We start from the raw sequence: 16,575 nt of genomic DNA, 5'->3' as shown, positions 1-16,575 counted from the left end.
CAACTGGAATCTACAGTAAGATTTATACTTGAGAAGTTAAGTGAAAGAAGGTTGAGATCGAGATGATGAAATAAATTATGAAACAGGAATAGAAGGAAGAGTATCTTTGGGAACATTTAATTATAAAAGTAGCATCCCGTTGTGCCTGAGGGGAAACGTTTTTAAACATTGCACAGATCCAGCTATAATTGATGAACCAGAAGCCTGGACACTCACAAAGAACCTTATAGAAAGCTGAGAAGGGTGTGGAGAAACCGAGAGAGATGTGTGCTTGGAATTATACTGAGAGACATAAAGAGGAACATCCGGATCGGGGCAGAAAACCAAATGAGAGATGATATATTATATTGACATTGAGGAAAAGTAGGCTTGGGCAGGATGATGACCGATGGGGGCGACTGGTGATGCCACGGCAGACAAAGGAGAAGGCATGACCCAGAGGACAACCCCAGTGGAGATGGAGCGATGTGAGTTGATGTGCAGGAGCGATGTGGATTCTGGCAGCGCAGTGGATAGACAATGGTTGATGTTGAATTTTTATTTAATCCCTAAACATGGGGCTAATTGTTATATATATATCCACCTGCATAGTTTTACAATATACTTAAGTACAGGATGTATGTGCCATATTACTGAGCAATGTATTGAACTGTCTATACGCTTTCTATTGCTGAAGTCTCATCCATTTTGGGTGACGCATTGATTAGTCTGTCATTTATTTAAAAATTTAAGTAGTTACCTCATATTTATTCTACTATATAAAAGATAAATATTGATGTGTCAAAAACAAATTAATAGCCTATCTATTAATGATTTGTAATCAACTGGAACATTAGTGGTGAACACATTGTACACCCTGAGATGCATCATTAATAGCCAGACACCTTAGGGACACCCATGCACGTGGGACAAGTTAATGGATTTCCCATCTACATGCTGCTATAGAATGGGATGTTAGGAATGTGGAGATGTGTTTACGGACAATCAGCCTCATTTCCTAGGCAAACAATAGCTGCAGCCCCAAGCGCCAGTGCCAGGAAACCAACTCATTGCCTCCTGGTCCCATTGCGTGCCACGCAGGACCTTGTGCTCGCTGTGACATTGGCAAGGCCCTTTGCCGATGCAGCTTTTGTGAAGGCGTATTAGTGTAAGGCTCCCAAAAGGTCCATGGTTTGCCTGAGACAGTCCCAGAAATGCTGATTAGGTGCCCCGTAGCTTTTGTAAAAATCAGAGTTTTGTTCCAGATGATCACATTTTGGTTTCATGTATGGTTCAAAGGACAGGGCATTCTGATTAAGTGGGTATGGTTCGACAGGCTTATCCGAGGCCTATGAGCAGTCGGCAGGGCCAGTGAGGCCACTCACTGTATAGACAGGGCTCACAAGTCGGTCTCATGCATGAGTGCACGGTCTTTCCGTCCTGTCCATCCATCTGTATTTCTGCCCACCCAACTGGAATTTCCATCCGTCTGTCTTTCCGTCCGTTCGTCTTTCTGTCTTGTCCTTCAAATCGTCTGTCCCTCCACCCATCCGCCCATCAGTCAAAGCATTTTCGGCCGTGTTTTGCCCACTTTTCCCAGAGGGAGAGTATTACCCCTGGGAGAGGGAGTTGCAATCCGGCCGGTGGTGGTGTCTGCAGAGCCCTGAGCGTGACCTAACCAGTGCAGGTACCGCTGTTGGGCATGGTGTGATGGTGACACACAAAGCGTCACCAGCCCTGTGTGACGCCGGCAAGAAGCACTCCCCAATAATTACTCGCCCTTCACCAACTAGTGGCGGGGATGGAGGAGGGCATAACCAAGGAGGGGGGTGACGATTATGTTGGAGGGGAGAAAGTGGAGAGGAAGGTTGATTCAAACTTCCATCATCACTTGCATATAAAAACAATTAAACCAAGTCTCCACATCCTTACAGCCACACCAGCCAACCTGATAAGTTGTGCTCGTGTACATGCAAAGCTTAGGTAATGCCATGCACGAGCCTCACTTTCTGTACTTAAGGGAGCGAATGGCAAATATTTTCCAATATCTCTGTTCAACTTGATCCCACCTCACACCCTCCTTCTCCTCTCCTATGGTGTTAGGCTCTGGCCTAGCTGCACCCACTGGCAGAGTTAGCGTGTGTCCGCGTGTCCCACGGTGTGCACCCAGTCCAGCCCGCGTAACCTCAGTCATAAACTGCTTAGACAGTGCCTTGTCCTCTCAACATGGCTTCATTTTGGCAGGAGGTTGCTCAGCTCGTGGTTTCTTTTTGTTCTTCTTCTTGGGGTCGGCTGCTGTGCTCTCAGCTGCCATTTGTTTTCAACGGGCAAATAAAAGGACCATTCAGTAGAACGCTGTGAAAATGGATTGGCTGGTGGCTTGATGTGCGCCACCTCGTAACCGAATGAGACACAGCTGACGAGCCAGGCTGGGGGGTGGGGGGTGAGCACCTTTGCCCAAAATGAAGATGCGTTGACAGCAGTATCGCACACAACACTCCCTCGCATTATGACTGAGTTTAAACAAAGAAATAAATACAGGCATGAGTAATACTGACCGTAATCAAAGTTTGGATTGAGAGTTCACAGGAAACAGTTTGTTGGTGCCTTTGTATAACCATTAACGTGGCTGCCGTTTAAGGTGTTGGGTGACTAACGTTGAAGGTGTTGGGTGACTAACATGAGTCTTTGCGAGTTGCCTTGGGAGTGTTCACGATTAAGCACGTGGGGCTGGAGTGGGGAACACAGAATCAAGTCGGCATGCAGATGCAACTACGGCAGCTTTGATGTTTGACTTTCCACGATGAAACTGCTCGCAATCTCTTTGCCAAGATCACTTCTATTTATGTTAATCTCGCAGTGTCCTTTGCGAGTCTCTGATTGTCAGGCCACATTTCTGCAGTCTCTTTCTAACGCAACAGTTCACGATGAGGGGAGTCTTGTTCTAAAGATTTTCTGCTGTGCTTCTCTTGATGTGAATGTTTACCGTCTCTGTCTCTCTCTCTCATTTCTCCCTCTCCTACCTACCCTGCCCTCCCCTTCCTTCCTCCCATACATCCCTTATTTCCCCTCTTTCCATTCCTCGGTCTGGTACGTTAACCCTCTCCCCCCCCCCACCCTTTGTTGGCGAACAAAGTTTCCCGACTGAAGTTAAGGGATAAGGCGAAGCCGACACCAGTGCTAGACGTTCAGGCACCTTTGTCCGCAAAGCCGCCCATCCCGGGGTCCTTGCAGGCATCGCCTACTGCCGCCACCGTGGCAGAAGGTACTGTGGGCGTGCGCACACGCTGCGAATCCACAACGACTTAAGGCACCATAAACGCAGTCCCTGGACAAATAGAAACTCTTACACAAACACTCCACCATTATTTTTAAGTGCGGGCCGCCGTTATTTACTCAGTCGATCACCTCTCCAGGGTCTGTACCGTAAGCACCACCTGGTGAGGCCGCACTGCTTGATGGACCTCAGGACAGAAGACGGTTTCTCGATGAAGAGTGTGGTCCCCGTCATAGGAACGTGGACATTTTCACAGTTGGCTGAGGTCCACCACTGGAGATAAACAGGAAGTGCTTAATGCTCACTTTGACGTTTTTCAAACTTTGGAGCGGTAATTTTTAAAAATGTATATGCAAGCTAAATTATTTCTTGAAAAGTTTGCAAGTTGGGTTTAAAGTGAATAAATTATATACTTTTCCATGCCAATGTGTGCATACCATCTGACAAGTAAATTCATAAATTCACAACTTGTGTAAATATCACAAAAGCTGCGCAAGAAATTGTGAGGGTTTTCTTTGTTCTACTGTGGCTGCACATTGGCGTACGCTGTATGCTCGGGGTTAGCCAGACATCACAGGTGCTGACAGCTTTAGGAACTTTTTATTCGTAGCTCCGGGCCAAGTATTCACTTTTGGAGAACAGTGAGACTTAGTTATAGGTTCGTTGCATATCCTATTTGGCTCAATTCTCACACACACACACAGATGTCCTTGGCTCATCACAGTGAAGAGGAAATGTATATGCAGCCCCTTATGGAATTATTACTGTCGGATATAAAACCACGTGCCATATATCCCCATTTCCGTAAATTCTCCACTCTTTGGACATATTATTGCATTGTGCTTTATACGTTGGTTTCTGAATTCATATTTGCACGTTTGTCATGAGGCTGAAATCATGTGGTTAGAGGTGCTGAATGTTGTGAATCTTGCACATTGCTGGTTGCAAATGATTGGCAGGTTCACCGTTCCACATTCACCAGCGTGCCCACTGTGTTGACCGCATTCTTGACTCGTGATTCTGAGCCAAGGTCTACACGTCTGCTTGCCTCCCTCCCTCCCTCCCCACCCATCCCCTTTACAGCCACTGGAACGAAGATGCGCTGGGACTTTAGTTTGTGCAAGATGTTGCTCCCGTTGTACACGTGTGGCAGGTTTTCTGCTAAACCCCACACAAAATACAAACGTGCATGCATATCTGAATCTTGTGTTCTTGCACCCTTCGACCACAGAGATGACGTCTTCACGGAACCACGCGGTCATGGCATGGTTGCGGGCAACCAACGGAGGTAGCCTTCTCTGTCCGCGTCTCCCGCTGTACCTTGCCGTCCGCTTTGACGTGTGTGTGTGTGCGCGCGTGCGCATTGAGCTCGCACGCTTGTCCGCGCACGTGCGTCGATGGCGTTCAACCGCCTCCACCCGGTGCCGTAAATGTCAGCAGCAGAAGAGCAGACTCCATTGCGTTTTAGGTTTCATCTTTACAAATTCCATCGGCTAACTGCACAGTGGCCATGGATGAATTTTAATTCACAGTGTTGAATACAATTCTTGCCTTACATATGCACCGAATTCGGTAAAGCCACAAAGCAACAACGCCCTCTGCTGTGAAACTACACAGACTCTCATCGTTTGTGAATCGTATAGCGCCTTCGTGATAGCCTTTTGTGCTCTACAAATGGTCAAATACTAAATTATTTGATTTGATTCGATGTGATCACGACACCGTGTTTTGGAAGCGATGGAGTTGCTCTTGCCTCAGCTGGAGGCTGCACGCTGGGGGGGGGCAGGACTATGCCTGTGAGCGGTGCACACACGTGTGTGTACGCACGTGCGTTTGCATGTGCCCCCCCCCCCCCCGTGGTCCTGTCTCTCCGTTCTGCCTGTCCTTTCTTGTGCGTTCATTGGTCGGCCGTGGGGGCCCCTCCTATTGCATGCTGGGATGCTGTGCCGGGTGCTGCGCGGAGATAAGCGTGCGTTGCATGGGGCCGAGCTCGCGCTGCCGGGTTCCGGGTCGCTCGCTGCTGGGTGGAGGCCCATCTGTGGGCGTCGGTGTCTAACCTTCCTGAGTCCATAACCCCTTTTGTCCTTTGCCAGGTTTTTGTTTCTTATTTGAATCTTTCCTGTAGAAATGTAAAAAAAATCCATTTGTTACGTCGCCATTCATGGCTGCAAATGAATGCCTTTTAAACGCAGCAGCTCCCAACAAACGGTGCTATGCATTTATTAGTAAGTTTCCATTGAGTCTCTTTTTTTTCACCTAAGGCCACCTGGTTTGGTTCACTCAAATGCTGGGGTGTGTGCATCACTAAATGCTTCCCGGCTAGCTTGCTGTCCCACCGTCACTCACACTCGCCGGGCAGTGGCTTGGGGCTGAAGCCCCGTGGGGAGTCCTGCAGTTTGCCTGTTTGCCACATGACCGCCACTGCTGCTGCTGGTACTGCCACTGCTGGTGCTGCGTGTACTCATCTGTGTGTGTGTGTGGGGGTGGCTGGGCTTCTCGGTTTGCAGTGGCTACGCGACTCCTGCTTGGCTGACGGCGAGCTCCGATGGCTTTCTGTGCCTCGTTCACGTCTATCAACTCGTGTTTTTCACGTCGTTTTTACTCCGATAAGCGGAACGGTCCCACTGACAGCAATGGGCGTAACAATGCGTGGCTTATGAAGAGGCCCCAGCACACTTGGCTTGCCCTAACCGGCCGCGGTGCGACGTACGTGCACTAACATTGCGTGTGTGGCAGATAACACAGGCTTATTGACGAATGGGGAAAATGTCCGGTGGACGCTGTGACTGGGCAGCGTGGGCCCCAAAATCGACGCGGCACAAAATAACTCTGCATTAACAGCATCTGTTAACCTTGCTTTCAACATATACCTTTATTATATATGGTCCCTGTGTACATACAAGGAGCTGTCAGGAGGGTTCAAGAAAGTCTTTTCTACATGTAATATATTTGTAACCTGTGACGTCAGTGCATTTAATATCATTTTCTTACATCAAATCGCTTAATAATAATAATGATAAGACAGCCTTTTTTCAACCCACTGCTGCGTGAAGGCCTCCCCTTGCTGTGTTGGTTGTGATTCACCACGCGGGCAAGTGCAGGATATTGAAGGCAGTGCTCAGAACCAGGACAGATTTCGCTCACCGCTGATGTTTGCCACGGACGAGGATCGAACTCGCATTGCTACTGACGTTCGTAGGCGCACTGTGCTCGCCACTGCGCCACCGCTCCCCTGAATGCATTCATATGAAGTCAATAATACAGCAGGTACAGGCAGCACTAAATAAGCGCAAGATGATTTTGGTGAGCTTTAGTATCTCGGCTTCTACACCTCTTGACCTCTCCTTGTATGTAGACGACAACATTCAAAGCGTCTGTGTTAATGCCATGTGTGTCTACAGTATATGAGGTGCATAATGTTTATATATTTTTCCCACGAGTTAAGTTATCACTTATTGTTATTTGCCGAGTGCAATACAAGTGATAGCATTGCACCGAATGGGCACCTAGTGTTTGGTCACGAAGCACGGTTAACGAACGCGGCATGGCCACTGTACCAGATCGGGACACCACTCTGACCGTCGGCGGGGGCCGACGCATCTCAGGTGCCGGCCACCCTGGCCACGTTGGCGGCGGCTTCACGCCGCGTCGCCTCTCCTCGCTCGCCGCGCGGTGACGAACCTCACCTGTGTCTCGCAGCGGAAACGACGGCGACAACGGCGGCGGCAACGGCGGCGGCCACGGCGGGTGCTGCTGGTGCGTCCAACAGGAAGGCGGACGAGGAACCACGGTCCGCTTTGCCGTCGCCTGGAAGTGACCTTCGCTCCGGGGGACAGGCCGCACCCTGGACAAAACACGCGGACGCCACCGCACCTGTGAACGATTCGATGTCGCCGCCGCCCTTGCCGCAATCGCAGTCAGCAGGTGCCGTGCTCAGCCCAGATTCTAGATGTGCAAAAGTGCGCGGGTGTTTCATCTTTTGCAGAAAGCGTTCAATTTGGTTTACGGCGGTGAACCTGCTGCGGTCTGTTCGCCACGCGCCAGTTGTGTCTTTGTGACTGAGCGAGTGGAACATGCGTCAGGAGGGGCAGCTCCGCTCGTGTTGAATGGCGATGCCGTTGAGGCGATGCGTTTACTCTCTTTGTGGAATTCGCATTTTAAGGCAGTTGTCGCTATTTAAATACTGGCCATCATCCAGAAGCACCTGGTTACCCTAAGACCGTGACAACATTGCACATTGGCCTGCAGTGCGTGCATCTCTTCAATTCGAGGTAGACTTTGAAGCATTACGAGCCACAGTGTTACCGATGTTAATTTACGTGTTTACATTTGAATTGTCCCTTCAGCTATACTTTATTGTGTTGGACTGTGCTTTGTTGATGCTTAATTGAGGCCAGGGCTAACGACACAGTAAAGTGTCATTTAACTTTAGAAGCTCAAACCACGTTTGATCAGCACCTAGCTACTGGCAAGAAGGCGGCTGTTTGTGTGTTTTACTGGGTGCCCAAACAGTAATTTAGGTTGTGGGCAGCAGTCAAACTACAGGTCAAACATTAAGGGCAAATATTGGTTCCTGAAAGCAGTTGTGCAACACCGGGACCCCTCCCTGGGTTGGGCTTTCAACGCTTAGCCGTTATGAACTGTGAATACACAATTGTGTTTGTGTCAAGGCTAGCACTGAAGGTAGAGATAATTGAATTGGGGGTGTGTTGCCAGTGTGGATTCAATAGCTGATAACTTACCACCAGCTCATTTCCCCGTGGTCAAACGTCACCAACAAAATGTGTGCGTCAAGTTGGGAAATCTTGTGACATTTAAAATCTGCGGGTATTTTTTGTCAGGATATTTTCCACCGTGTCGTCTGCTTTACCAGTTGGTAATTGGTGAACGTTTTTCTTTTTCTGTTTCGAGCAAAGTACCTGGCATTATAGATTAAGCTAAGCCAATTATTAATTATCGTTATTTAGTGATTATGGCAAGGCCGGAGAGCCAGGTTACAGTTAAACTGTATGTTAAGCTGTATGTTTTAGATCTGGTGAACAAGTGACTCATTAACGCAAAAAGTAGCGTACTTTGGTACAATGCAGCAGTGAAGAGTCATTTTTATTACATCCTTAGTACAGCCTTGCCATGGCTTTCAGTTATATTCCAGCAAAAAACCCACAACCCTTATCAATATCCAAGGGAGGCAATATCATCCTGTCACCCACACATAATATGTGCTGGGGGATAAATAGTATAATGGGGTGCAGTGATGGGTGACATGGTTCATGTTACAGTACTCTGCTATGAACCTGGCCACTTAAGTTAAACTCCCAGATAGGGCTAACATCCGTGCGGAGTGATATCTGAGCTGTCCTGGGCCTTGCCCCCCCCACACCCCCTTCACAAACCCACAATGACCAGCATGGTGAAGTATGGTCAAACAAAGTTAAAAGTGCATTTATTAGGTATAGCCCTGTGAGCCATTCGGCTCTTGAATCGGGTGCAACCGCAACAAACAAAAAAACAAAACATGAACAAGAAAACATCTTAAAGTGACTATGTGCAAACAGAAAATCCAAGAAAAGACAGCAATATATTGCAGAAAAAATCACCGTACACCAACCCTGTGCAAATATCCCAGTGGGGTGCAAGTCAAGCAACAACAACCACAAGACAACTTAGATTAAGGCCATCAGTCTAACTCTGTACTAAAACAAAGAAACATGGCCAAACCAAAAAACTTTTCGAAAATCACCAAAATAAAGCCATAAAAGCAATGAAACAGTGGTCATAGGAACTGTGACCGAATTTTCACAATAAACGACGTAAACAACATGTACTACCAAACTCTGCAGCTATAGCTGGCTGCGTGAGTCACTCCACAACAGTAGGAGCAATACCCATGACATAGGGAGTCCATCCTCTAGCAGTTGGTTGGAAAAGGGCTGCATGTTATTTGTATGCAACACATTGCACATGATGTCGTTTTACTTAAATAATGAATCAATGTGAGGAGACAGACAGGAGCATCTGGATGCCAGTCAGAAGTTAATTATCCGCAGTTGGCTCTAGAATTACCTCAACACAAGCCTTTTTCGAGTGAAATAAGAAACCAGTTTACTAACTGCAGCCAGTTTGATTAAACTGTTCACGTAAAACCAAGTGAACTAAGTCCTCAAAATGTTGCTCATTGTAGTTCACCTCAAGGAGGTATAAATTTTGATTTAAAGCTTTCGTGACTGCAGGGATTCATATTCTCGGTTCTTTCGGTAAAGTCACGTAGAAGGGAAATAATAATAATTCTCACGACGTTTTGACTGCAACACAAGCAATCATCATCAGGTGTGAAATCCACAGCAAGAAAATTTGAAAAAAAAAATTCTTGCTGTGGATTTCACACCTGATGACGATTGCTTGTGTTGCAGTCGAAACGTCGTGAGAACTATTATTATTATTTTCCCTCAAGGAGGTAGTTGTTTTTAAACATTTTGGGGGAAAAAGGGTTGCATTAACCTTCCATAAATGGGAGGTTGCTTCTTCTCTGCATGTGTCCGTGTTGTCTGAAACGCCCTTCCTCTGGCAGTGGGAAACGGCGAGACTCCTGAAATCCTTCCTCTGCCTGTGACTGTCTCTCTCGCTGAATTGGTTTCAATAGCTCACATCTCTGCCACATACCGCCTTCCGTCCTACCCTGCTTTGATAGTCTCTCACGATTTAGTGCCTTCCTAAAAGGTTCCTTCAAATGAGCTGCACTCTCGCGTCACTCGATTTTCTACGACGTTTTGAGATGCGGTTGTATTTAGACACTTTATGAATCAAACCTGTGTTGTAGGTTTTGTTATTTTAACGAAGCTGTAGTATTTCCTGTAAAAGGGCGACAGTCCATTCATTATTTTTATTAGCCACATTTGTGTTCAACTTGAATTTAACATAAAAGCCACCTCCAACTTGGGCTTTTGCCAAAATGCTCTTTAGGTGGCTAGAAAAGACCATAGACCCAATTCAGCTGCAAGGTTTAGTTCTTTATTGTCTTTTTGGCACGACAAAAAAACATGCCCTTATCAACGTATCTATTACCACCATTCGAGCAAATTCACCGAGGCGCCATGCGTTTCCACACACTCTTGTCAAGCTGCGAATCTGGCCGTCGTATCTCCTAGACCCTGTGTTTGCACAGCCGCTGGTTCTATGAGGATTGCCGGCACGGCACCTGTGCACACACACACAGTCCGATCAGCCGCTGGCCGCGCAGCGAACGTGCCGTCATGATCACAGCCACCCTCACCGTGTATCCACATGCAGCCGCCCCCCCCCCACACTGCTCACGGAGAGCCGGGCAAAACGCGAGGGGCCCTCTCGGGACCACATGGGTTGACTAAGCCCTTGTAGAGGGGGAGGGCCTTGGGGCATTTCAAGCAGCAGTCTCTGACTCAGCACAGCTGCACTTGTTTTTGTGCGTTTCCAACGTTCACCCGCTGCGGAGTCAAATTGTAAGGCGGTGTAATGTATCACGTTGATATTTTGGCGTGTGTTTAACCAGAGGGACAGCTGCACCTCGCTGATGAGACCCGAAATGTCAAAACACCGTCCCCTTCGTTGCTATTTTGAACAAAACACTTTGAAATGTTAAACAGTGATTTAACGTGCTACAAATGAGTATGAATTGTATTTATACGTGTGCGCACACATGGGTGCTTCTGACTAGAGGAGTAAAATATTATAAAAAAATGTAATATCACTGCTTATAGCTCCTTCTTGGTTTTTTCGGTAAAGTCATGTAGAAGGGAAATAATAAAATAATACAAATAAAATAATGAAAAGAAAACATAATAAAATATTATGTCCTTCTTGGTTCTTTTGGTAAAGTCACGTAGAAGGGAAATAATAAAATAATAAAAAATAAAATCATGAAAAGAAAACATAATAAAATATAATGTTTTATTTTTATTATTTTATTATTTCCCTTCTACGTGACTTTACCGAAAGAACCAAGAAGATGAATCCCTGCAGTCACGAAAGCTTTAAATCGAAACACTACTTATAGGTCGATGTTTTTTTTTTTCGCCTTAGTTATTCAACTGGGACTCAACTGTAGCCAATTATCAATTCATAGTTCAAATGAACTTCCTTGTATTGCCAGGGAATTGCTAATTCTCACTGTGAAACTGAACAGTCTTCGTGCCTCTGGTGACTACAGCACAAGCAAATTGCTTGGATACTTTATCCAGGCAGCCGTTTGGAAGTGCGTCCCAGTTGCCACCATCAGCTGAGGTTATTTAATCCCTTTCTTAGAAGCAGGCTGCTTCCAACTCCATTTAGAGGCAGATTAGTGAGCTCCTGCTGGCTTTTACCATTCTACCGCAGCAGTCACGGCCAAAATAGGTTATTTACAGTGTAACTACATACTGGTGCTTTGAAAATACTCGCCACCTGGTTTTACAATATATATCTATTTTTTAAATCCGTGTGATAATATCAGATTATTCCCGAACTTCTAAACGGGGTCACAGGGCTGACCCTGAGATAACGTGAAGATCTCTTTATTGGTCGTTGAAATATTCAAAGCCCACCATCGGTGCAATGCCTTCTGGGCAAGGCGGCCCTCATTTTCATCATGGCAGTGGAGCTGTCCCTGTGGAGAACGGGGCCTTAAAATAATGTACTGTAAGGAACGTCCATCGCCTTGGCAGTGGAGTGCTTGTCAAGCGCGGGCCACACTGCCACCCAGTGTTAGCAATGAGACAGAGGCAGGGCAACTGGATTTGGCCTATTGAAATAATTTCAACAATGCTGTAACTGCTAAGTAGTTAAATGAAAGATGGAAAACACAATTACATGATATTCCACAATGTTGGACTCACTGAATCCAAAACAAGGTATGAAACAGTCATTACAAGGTAAATCAATTCTTCCGAGTAATTCACAGTGACCGGAATTCACAGGGCCTGAGAGCCAACAGCTTTTTACATACAAGAGTGGCCTAAAGTCAGAGTTATTATATGTATTTTAACAAATCACGTAGGGTTTCTTTAATTTATTTGAACAAATGATCAAAATGACTGTCATTAACATGCATGCACGCATGAATGCTATTTAAAAGTAATGTAGGACTTATTTTAAACATTTCAGGTGTAAACTTTAAACATTCATCAAATTTGTTCCGTCTGAATTCGTTTTCAAATGGCATCTGAACAAGAAATAGATCAAAATAGATATTAATAATGATAATAGATAAAATATCACTGTTCACCTTGAGGCGTTCTCTGGTCTGACACTGGTGAGACTAGGCCACAAATAAAGAAGGCTGTCTCTGGTGTAGGCCACTCAGTTTCAAAGACAATGTATTTATTATCAGAGCATGTTTTTTGTTTGCATGTTCACCACAAGTAGTGTGTGTATTTAATGCAGACTTGATTCCTTGCAAAAATATATCTTAACGCCTCCTGTTTCATTCCCAGAAAGGGTACAATCTATTCTTGTTTTTTATTCTTTGATACTGGCAAAAAGGTCCCATGATAAAATATGAACTTAAATAATAAACAATATAAAAATTTTAATGCCAGTGTTAAAATAAATACAATAACCCTATGTTTCCTGACTTTTGCGCCACTCTGTACATCTGTGTAAGCGAACGCCTTATTGAGTCAGGAAGGTCACATGAAGGTGGGCTGATTGAAAGCCATAGCGATTTGTTGAAACCAGACTGAAAAGTAAATGTTTCTAATATTCCTCTAGTTTTTAAATGTATGACATCATCGTCCAGGCATATTTTTTTGTTTCAGTTAATGCTATTCCATGTTTTTACATTTAAAATTATATTCTACATTTGGCCTCATTTACAAAGGAGTCAGTGAAATCTCATACAAGACTTACGCATGCCTGCAGCTTATTCACAAAGTGATGCTCCAGTTGAATTGAGTGCAATGATTGACATTTAACTGAAAACAATTGTCAACGTAGTTTTTGCATTAACGAGTTGCAACGGCCTTTTTGTATGAAGAATCAAGACACGTGGTCATTTAGATGACCGCATTGTTGAAACACGCATTCCAAGGCACTGACGCTTGTCCCCGGACTTGAGAGGCCAAATGCAGTCTGCATTCTCCATGTCTCAATGAAGGAGGAGGCCTTACTTCTGAATGCAAATTTATCCCAGCGTTGTTATGTTTTTACCCTGCCAACTTCTCAAAGCACGTCTTCCGATTAGATGTTCCTTGTCATATTTGCTCATTGGTGACTAGAGATTATGTTTATCACTTGGTTCCAGTATGATCCTATAAGGGGTATCTCGAATATTACTTCAACGATCCTCTATGGGGACGTTCCACAAATTCGATGACCTCATTATCCTAATAATGCATATGGGGTATTATTTTTTAAGTACTTGTCTATTCTATACTCTTTGGTTCTTCCGGTAATGCATATGCTGGATTATTTTTTTCCACCCGAGGACGACCGCTTGTGTTGCGATCGAAACGTCGTGATATATTATTTTTATTTAATTTTTCTACCTACGTGACTTAACTGAAAGAACCAAAGAGTATGGATTCGTGCAGTCACGAAAGCTTCAAATCAAGATTACTTGTCTATTGTTTAAAACAAATATGGAGTATTCCATGAGTCAAAGAAATGACACACGCACATGGGAAACTGAATACACCGTCACTGTGGATGAACAAGTCCGCTCATCCAAGCACGTCCGATTCCGTGGTATTTCAGGAGATATTTATCCTCATAAAAAAAGATGGACATGAATTGCAGTCCTAACTGGTCGACGACATGCTGTGCCAAAGCAAAAATCCATGATTATACCCACAATGACTCCCATCTTTCCTGTGTTTGAAATGTCTTGGGAATCGCAGACCCCCGCCGTGGCTTCAGACGTTATGTGCGTTGGCAAAACAATGCTCGCATTCAAACCTGAGCACGTGTCTTCTGCTCTCCCCGCAGAGCCCCAAGGCGAAGCTGCCGAGAGTCCTCACGCCCCGGTGCCCGGTCCTCACGACGAAAAGGCGACGTTCGGGGGCAATGCCCACGGACGTCGATTCCAGGGAGATGATATCTTGGCTCGAGGAACAGGTGAGATACAGGGAACTTGGATGCAGGGACCAAACCTGCGTCATGTGTAATGCATTAAACAAATTAGAAGATATTTCTTTAAGTGTCCACGGGGTTATTGGATTGGTTGGGTAGCGTGCTGAAAGCCAAACCTCACAGGATTCACAGTGAATCAGGGGTGGTAATGCCGAGCTGTGATTTTAATTGTAAACTTGTATTCGGACGACGGGCGAGTAGAAAAACCATTTACAAAGAAACCAAACGGCGGACCCATAGAGTAATGTTATAGTTACATGCTAAAAGCAATGTATTCTTCCATGCATGTATTTACAACCCCCCAGTCTACATGTGTAGGAAACAAGGGTTTACACTCTCCCACACCACACCTTCACACAGCAATCACGGTCGTGCGGTGTACGAATCAGTCTAACTTTCAGTCCCTTACTTACTCAGACCCCATGGTTCCTGCACCCTTACGGATAAGAAACCACACCTCGGTATCTCTTGCCAACTAAATGTGCACTTGCGATGCGCGTGGCTGCTGCGAATATCGGTGCATCCCTGACACGACCTGGTCTCCTGAAGTTTGAGCTCCCTTGAGCCATCCATGGCAGCCACACTCCAGGAGGTGGTGGCTCCCGGCTTGGCCACACCTTTGCAGTAGCCACCAGACTCTGCTCATGCAGAAACACCCAGTCGATTTAAAGCTTTCGTGACTGCAGGGATTCATCTTCTTGGTTCTTTCGGTAAAGTCACGTAGAATCGACAGACCTGCTCTCCACCTGAGGACGGCTGCTTGCATTGTGGCCGAAACGTCGTGAGAATTATTTTATTATGTTTTATTTTTGTTATTTTATTATTTCTATTCTACGTGACTTTACCGAAAGAACCAAGAAGATAAACACCCAGTCGTTACTAGCTTCACTAACCGTGCGTGATTTTCAATTGATTGTATGTGTGCACTTTAAAACTTAGTTAGAAACTCGATCCCCCCCCCTCCCCCCGTTCAAACGTGTTTCTTGCCCAAACAAGCATCCGCAAGAGCGGCTCCACACTAGACATCTGCTTCACACATCCATGCTAACGCACTGAGAGCTTGTCTTTATTTAGTCAGCATCTTGGGTGTTGCCAGCTCCTTCCCCCCAGTAAATTAATAATTCAATTGAGGAGCCTACGCATGCTTTCCCCTGTATTTTGGCACATGTCAACCCAGTCAAACCATTGTGTCTCCACTGTGGCCCACTTAATTAAAAGTTGAAAGCCGCATGCACAAGTGCTTCTTCCACGAAAAACCCTGTCAATTCAGTGGCAGCCATGACAAGGACCAACTCATTCATCAAAATTTTGGGTGGCACCACCACCAGTGGTGGTGCCACCCAAAACTCAATAGCCAGCTGCGGCTAGCGTCAGGTACGAATGATATCTGCACCGGTCCTGGATCCAGTCACCCTTGACCAACACCCCCACTGACCAGTCTGGTGAAGTATGGTCAAACAAATTCCCATTGCTGACTCGGTGTTGGGATGTCTTCATCCAGCAGTGGATGTTCAATGATGTACACACACACACATATATATTTGGTAGTTCAAATTTTGGGGCTGACTGAAAACTTTATCAGTGGTATCGAATGGGGCCACAAAATAACTCCCATGGCTTTCTATAAAGAGTCTGAAGGTGTTATGGGGGGGGGGGGGAGGCGGATGAACGTGATCTTTTTTCTCCAACGTAATTAAAGGTCAGAGGTGCAGGATTCAAAGAATGGTCCCAAGATGTGTTGCAGACCACCGTGCTCGCGCTCTTCATTAGGCGTTCACAGGAGACTCCCAAACACAACAGCTGATCGGCCAAGCCACTTGAGCTTTTGCCTTGTAGCAATTAGAGTGCATGTTATTTTGAGATTTTATTACAGTTTTGGCCTCAAAATTCCATACAATTTAATTCAACAGCTGCTCCTCGAGTGCAAGAGTAACATTCCTCATATTTCACGTCATTCATCACTGTAATAAGTCTATTTGTCTCATACCGACACTGCTTGTAAAGTTATGGTGTTTTTATAAGTTGTTGACAAAATGTTTTGAATGGAGGCACAACAACAAACAACAACAAAGTGACTTATATGTTTCTTTTCCAGCTACGCCAGCCTTGCCACACCTGAATGGATTACCTTCCGTGTGGGCTGAGCTCCCACTGAATATTCCATCCTCTAAAACAGACCAAGCGCAGGTACCAGCATTTAAACCATGCCCATTGGTATTTGGCTACGTTGGCTTTGGCAT

At 45.6% G+C, this 16,575-nt stretch overlaps 1 protein-coding gene across 11 annotated transcripts in view; it reads left to right on the top strand.

Annotated features, from left to right (window-relative positions):
* The window catches only part of MICAL3 (microtubule associated monooxygenase, calponin and LIM domain containing 3), a 130,938-nt gene that overhangs the window by 90,640 nt on the left and 23,723 nt on the right, over window positions 1-16,575 (top strand). For 7 of the 11 annotated variants that reach the window (XM_078596817.1, XM_078596824.1, XM_078596822.1 and 4 more), the window contains exons 22-26: window positions 3,116-3,244; window positions 4,488-4,544; window positions 6,956-7,180; window positions 14,192-14,320; window positions 16,431-16,522. In XM_078596817.1, coding sequence (XP_078452943.1) covers window positions 3,116-3,244; window positions 4,488-4,544; window positions 6,956-7,180; window positions 14,192-14,320; window positions 16,431-16,522 — 632 coding nt within the window. Of the gene's footprint in view, window positions 1-1,579; window positions 1,667-3,115; window positions 3,245-4,487; window positions 4,545-6,955; window positions 7,181-14,191; window positions 14,321-16,430; window positions 16,523-16,575 lie in introns of all 11 variants that reach the window. The other 4 variants (XM_078596827.1, XM_078596823.1, XM_078596825.1 and 1 more) reach the window with 4 other exon arrangements.

The sequence above is a fragment of the Lampetra planeri genome, chromosome 8, assembly GCF_965212315.1.
Source record: "Lampetra planeri chromosome 8, kcLamPlan1.2.h2, whole genome shotgun sequence".
NCBI classification, from domain to species: Eukaryota; Metazoa; Chordata; class Hyperoartia; order Petromyzontiformes; family Petromyzontidae; genus Lampetra; species Lampetra planeri.
The sequence above is the reverse complement of the archived record's forward strand: the minus strand, read 5'-3'. Positions and strand labels throughout refer to the sequence as shown.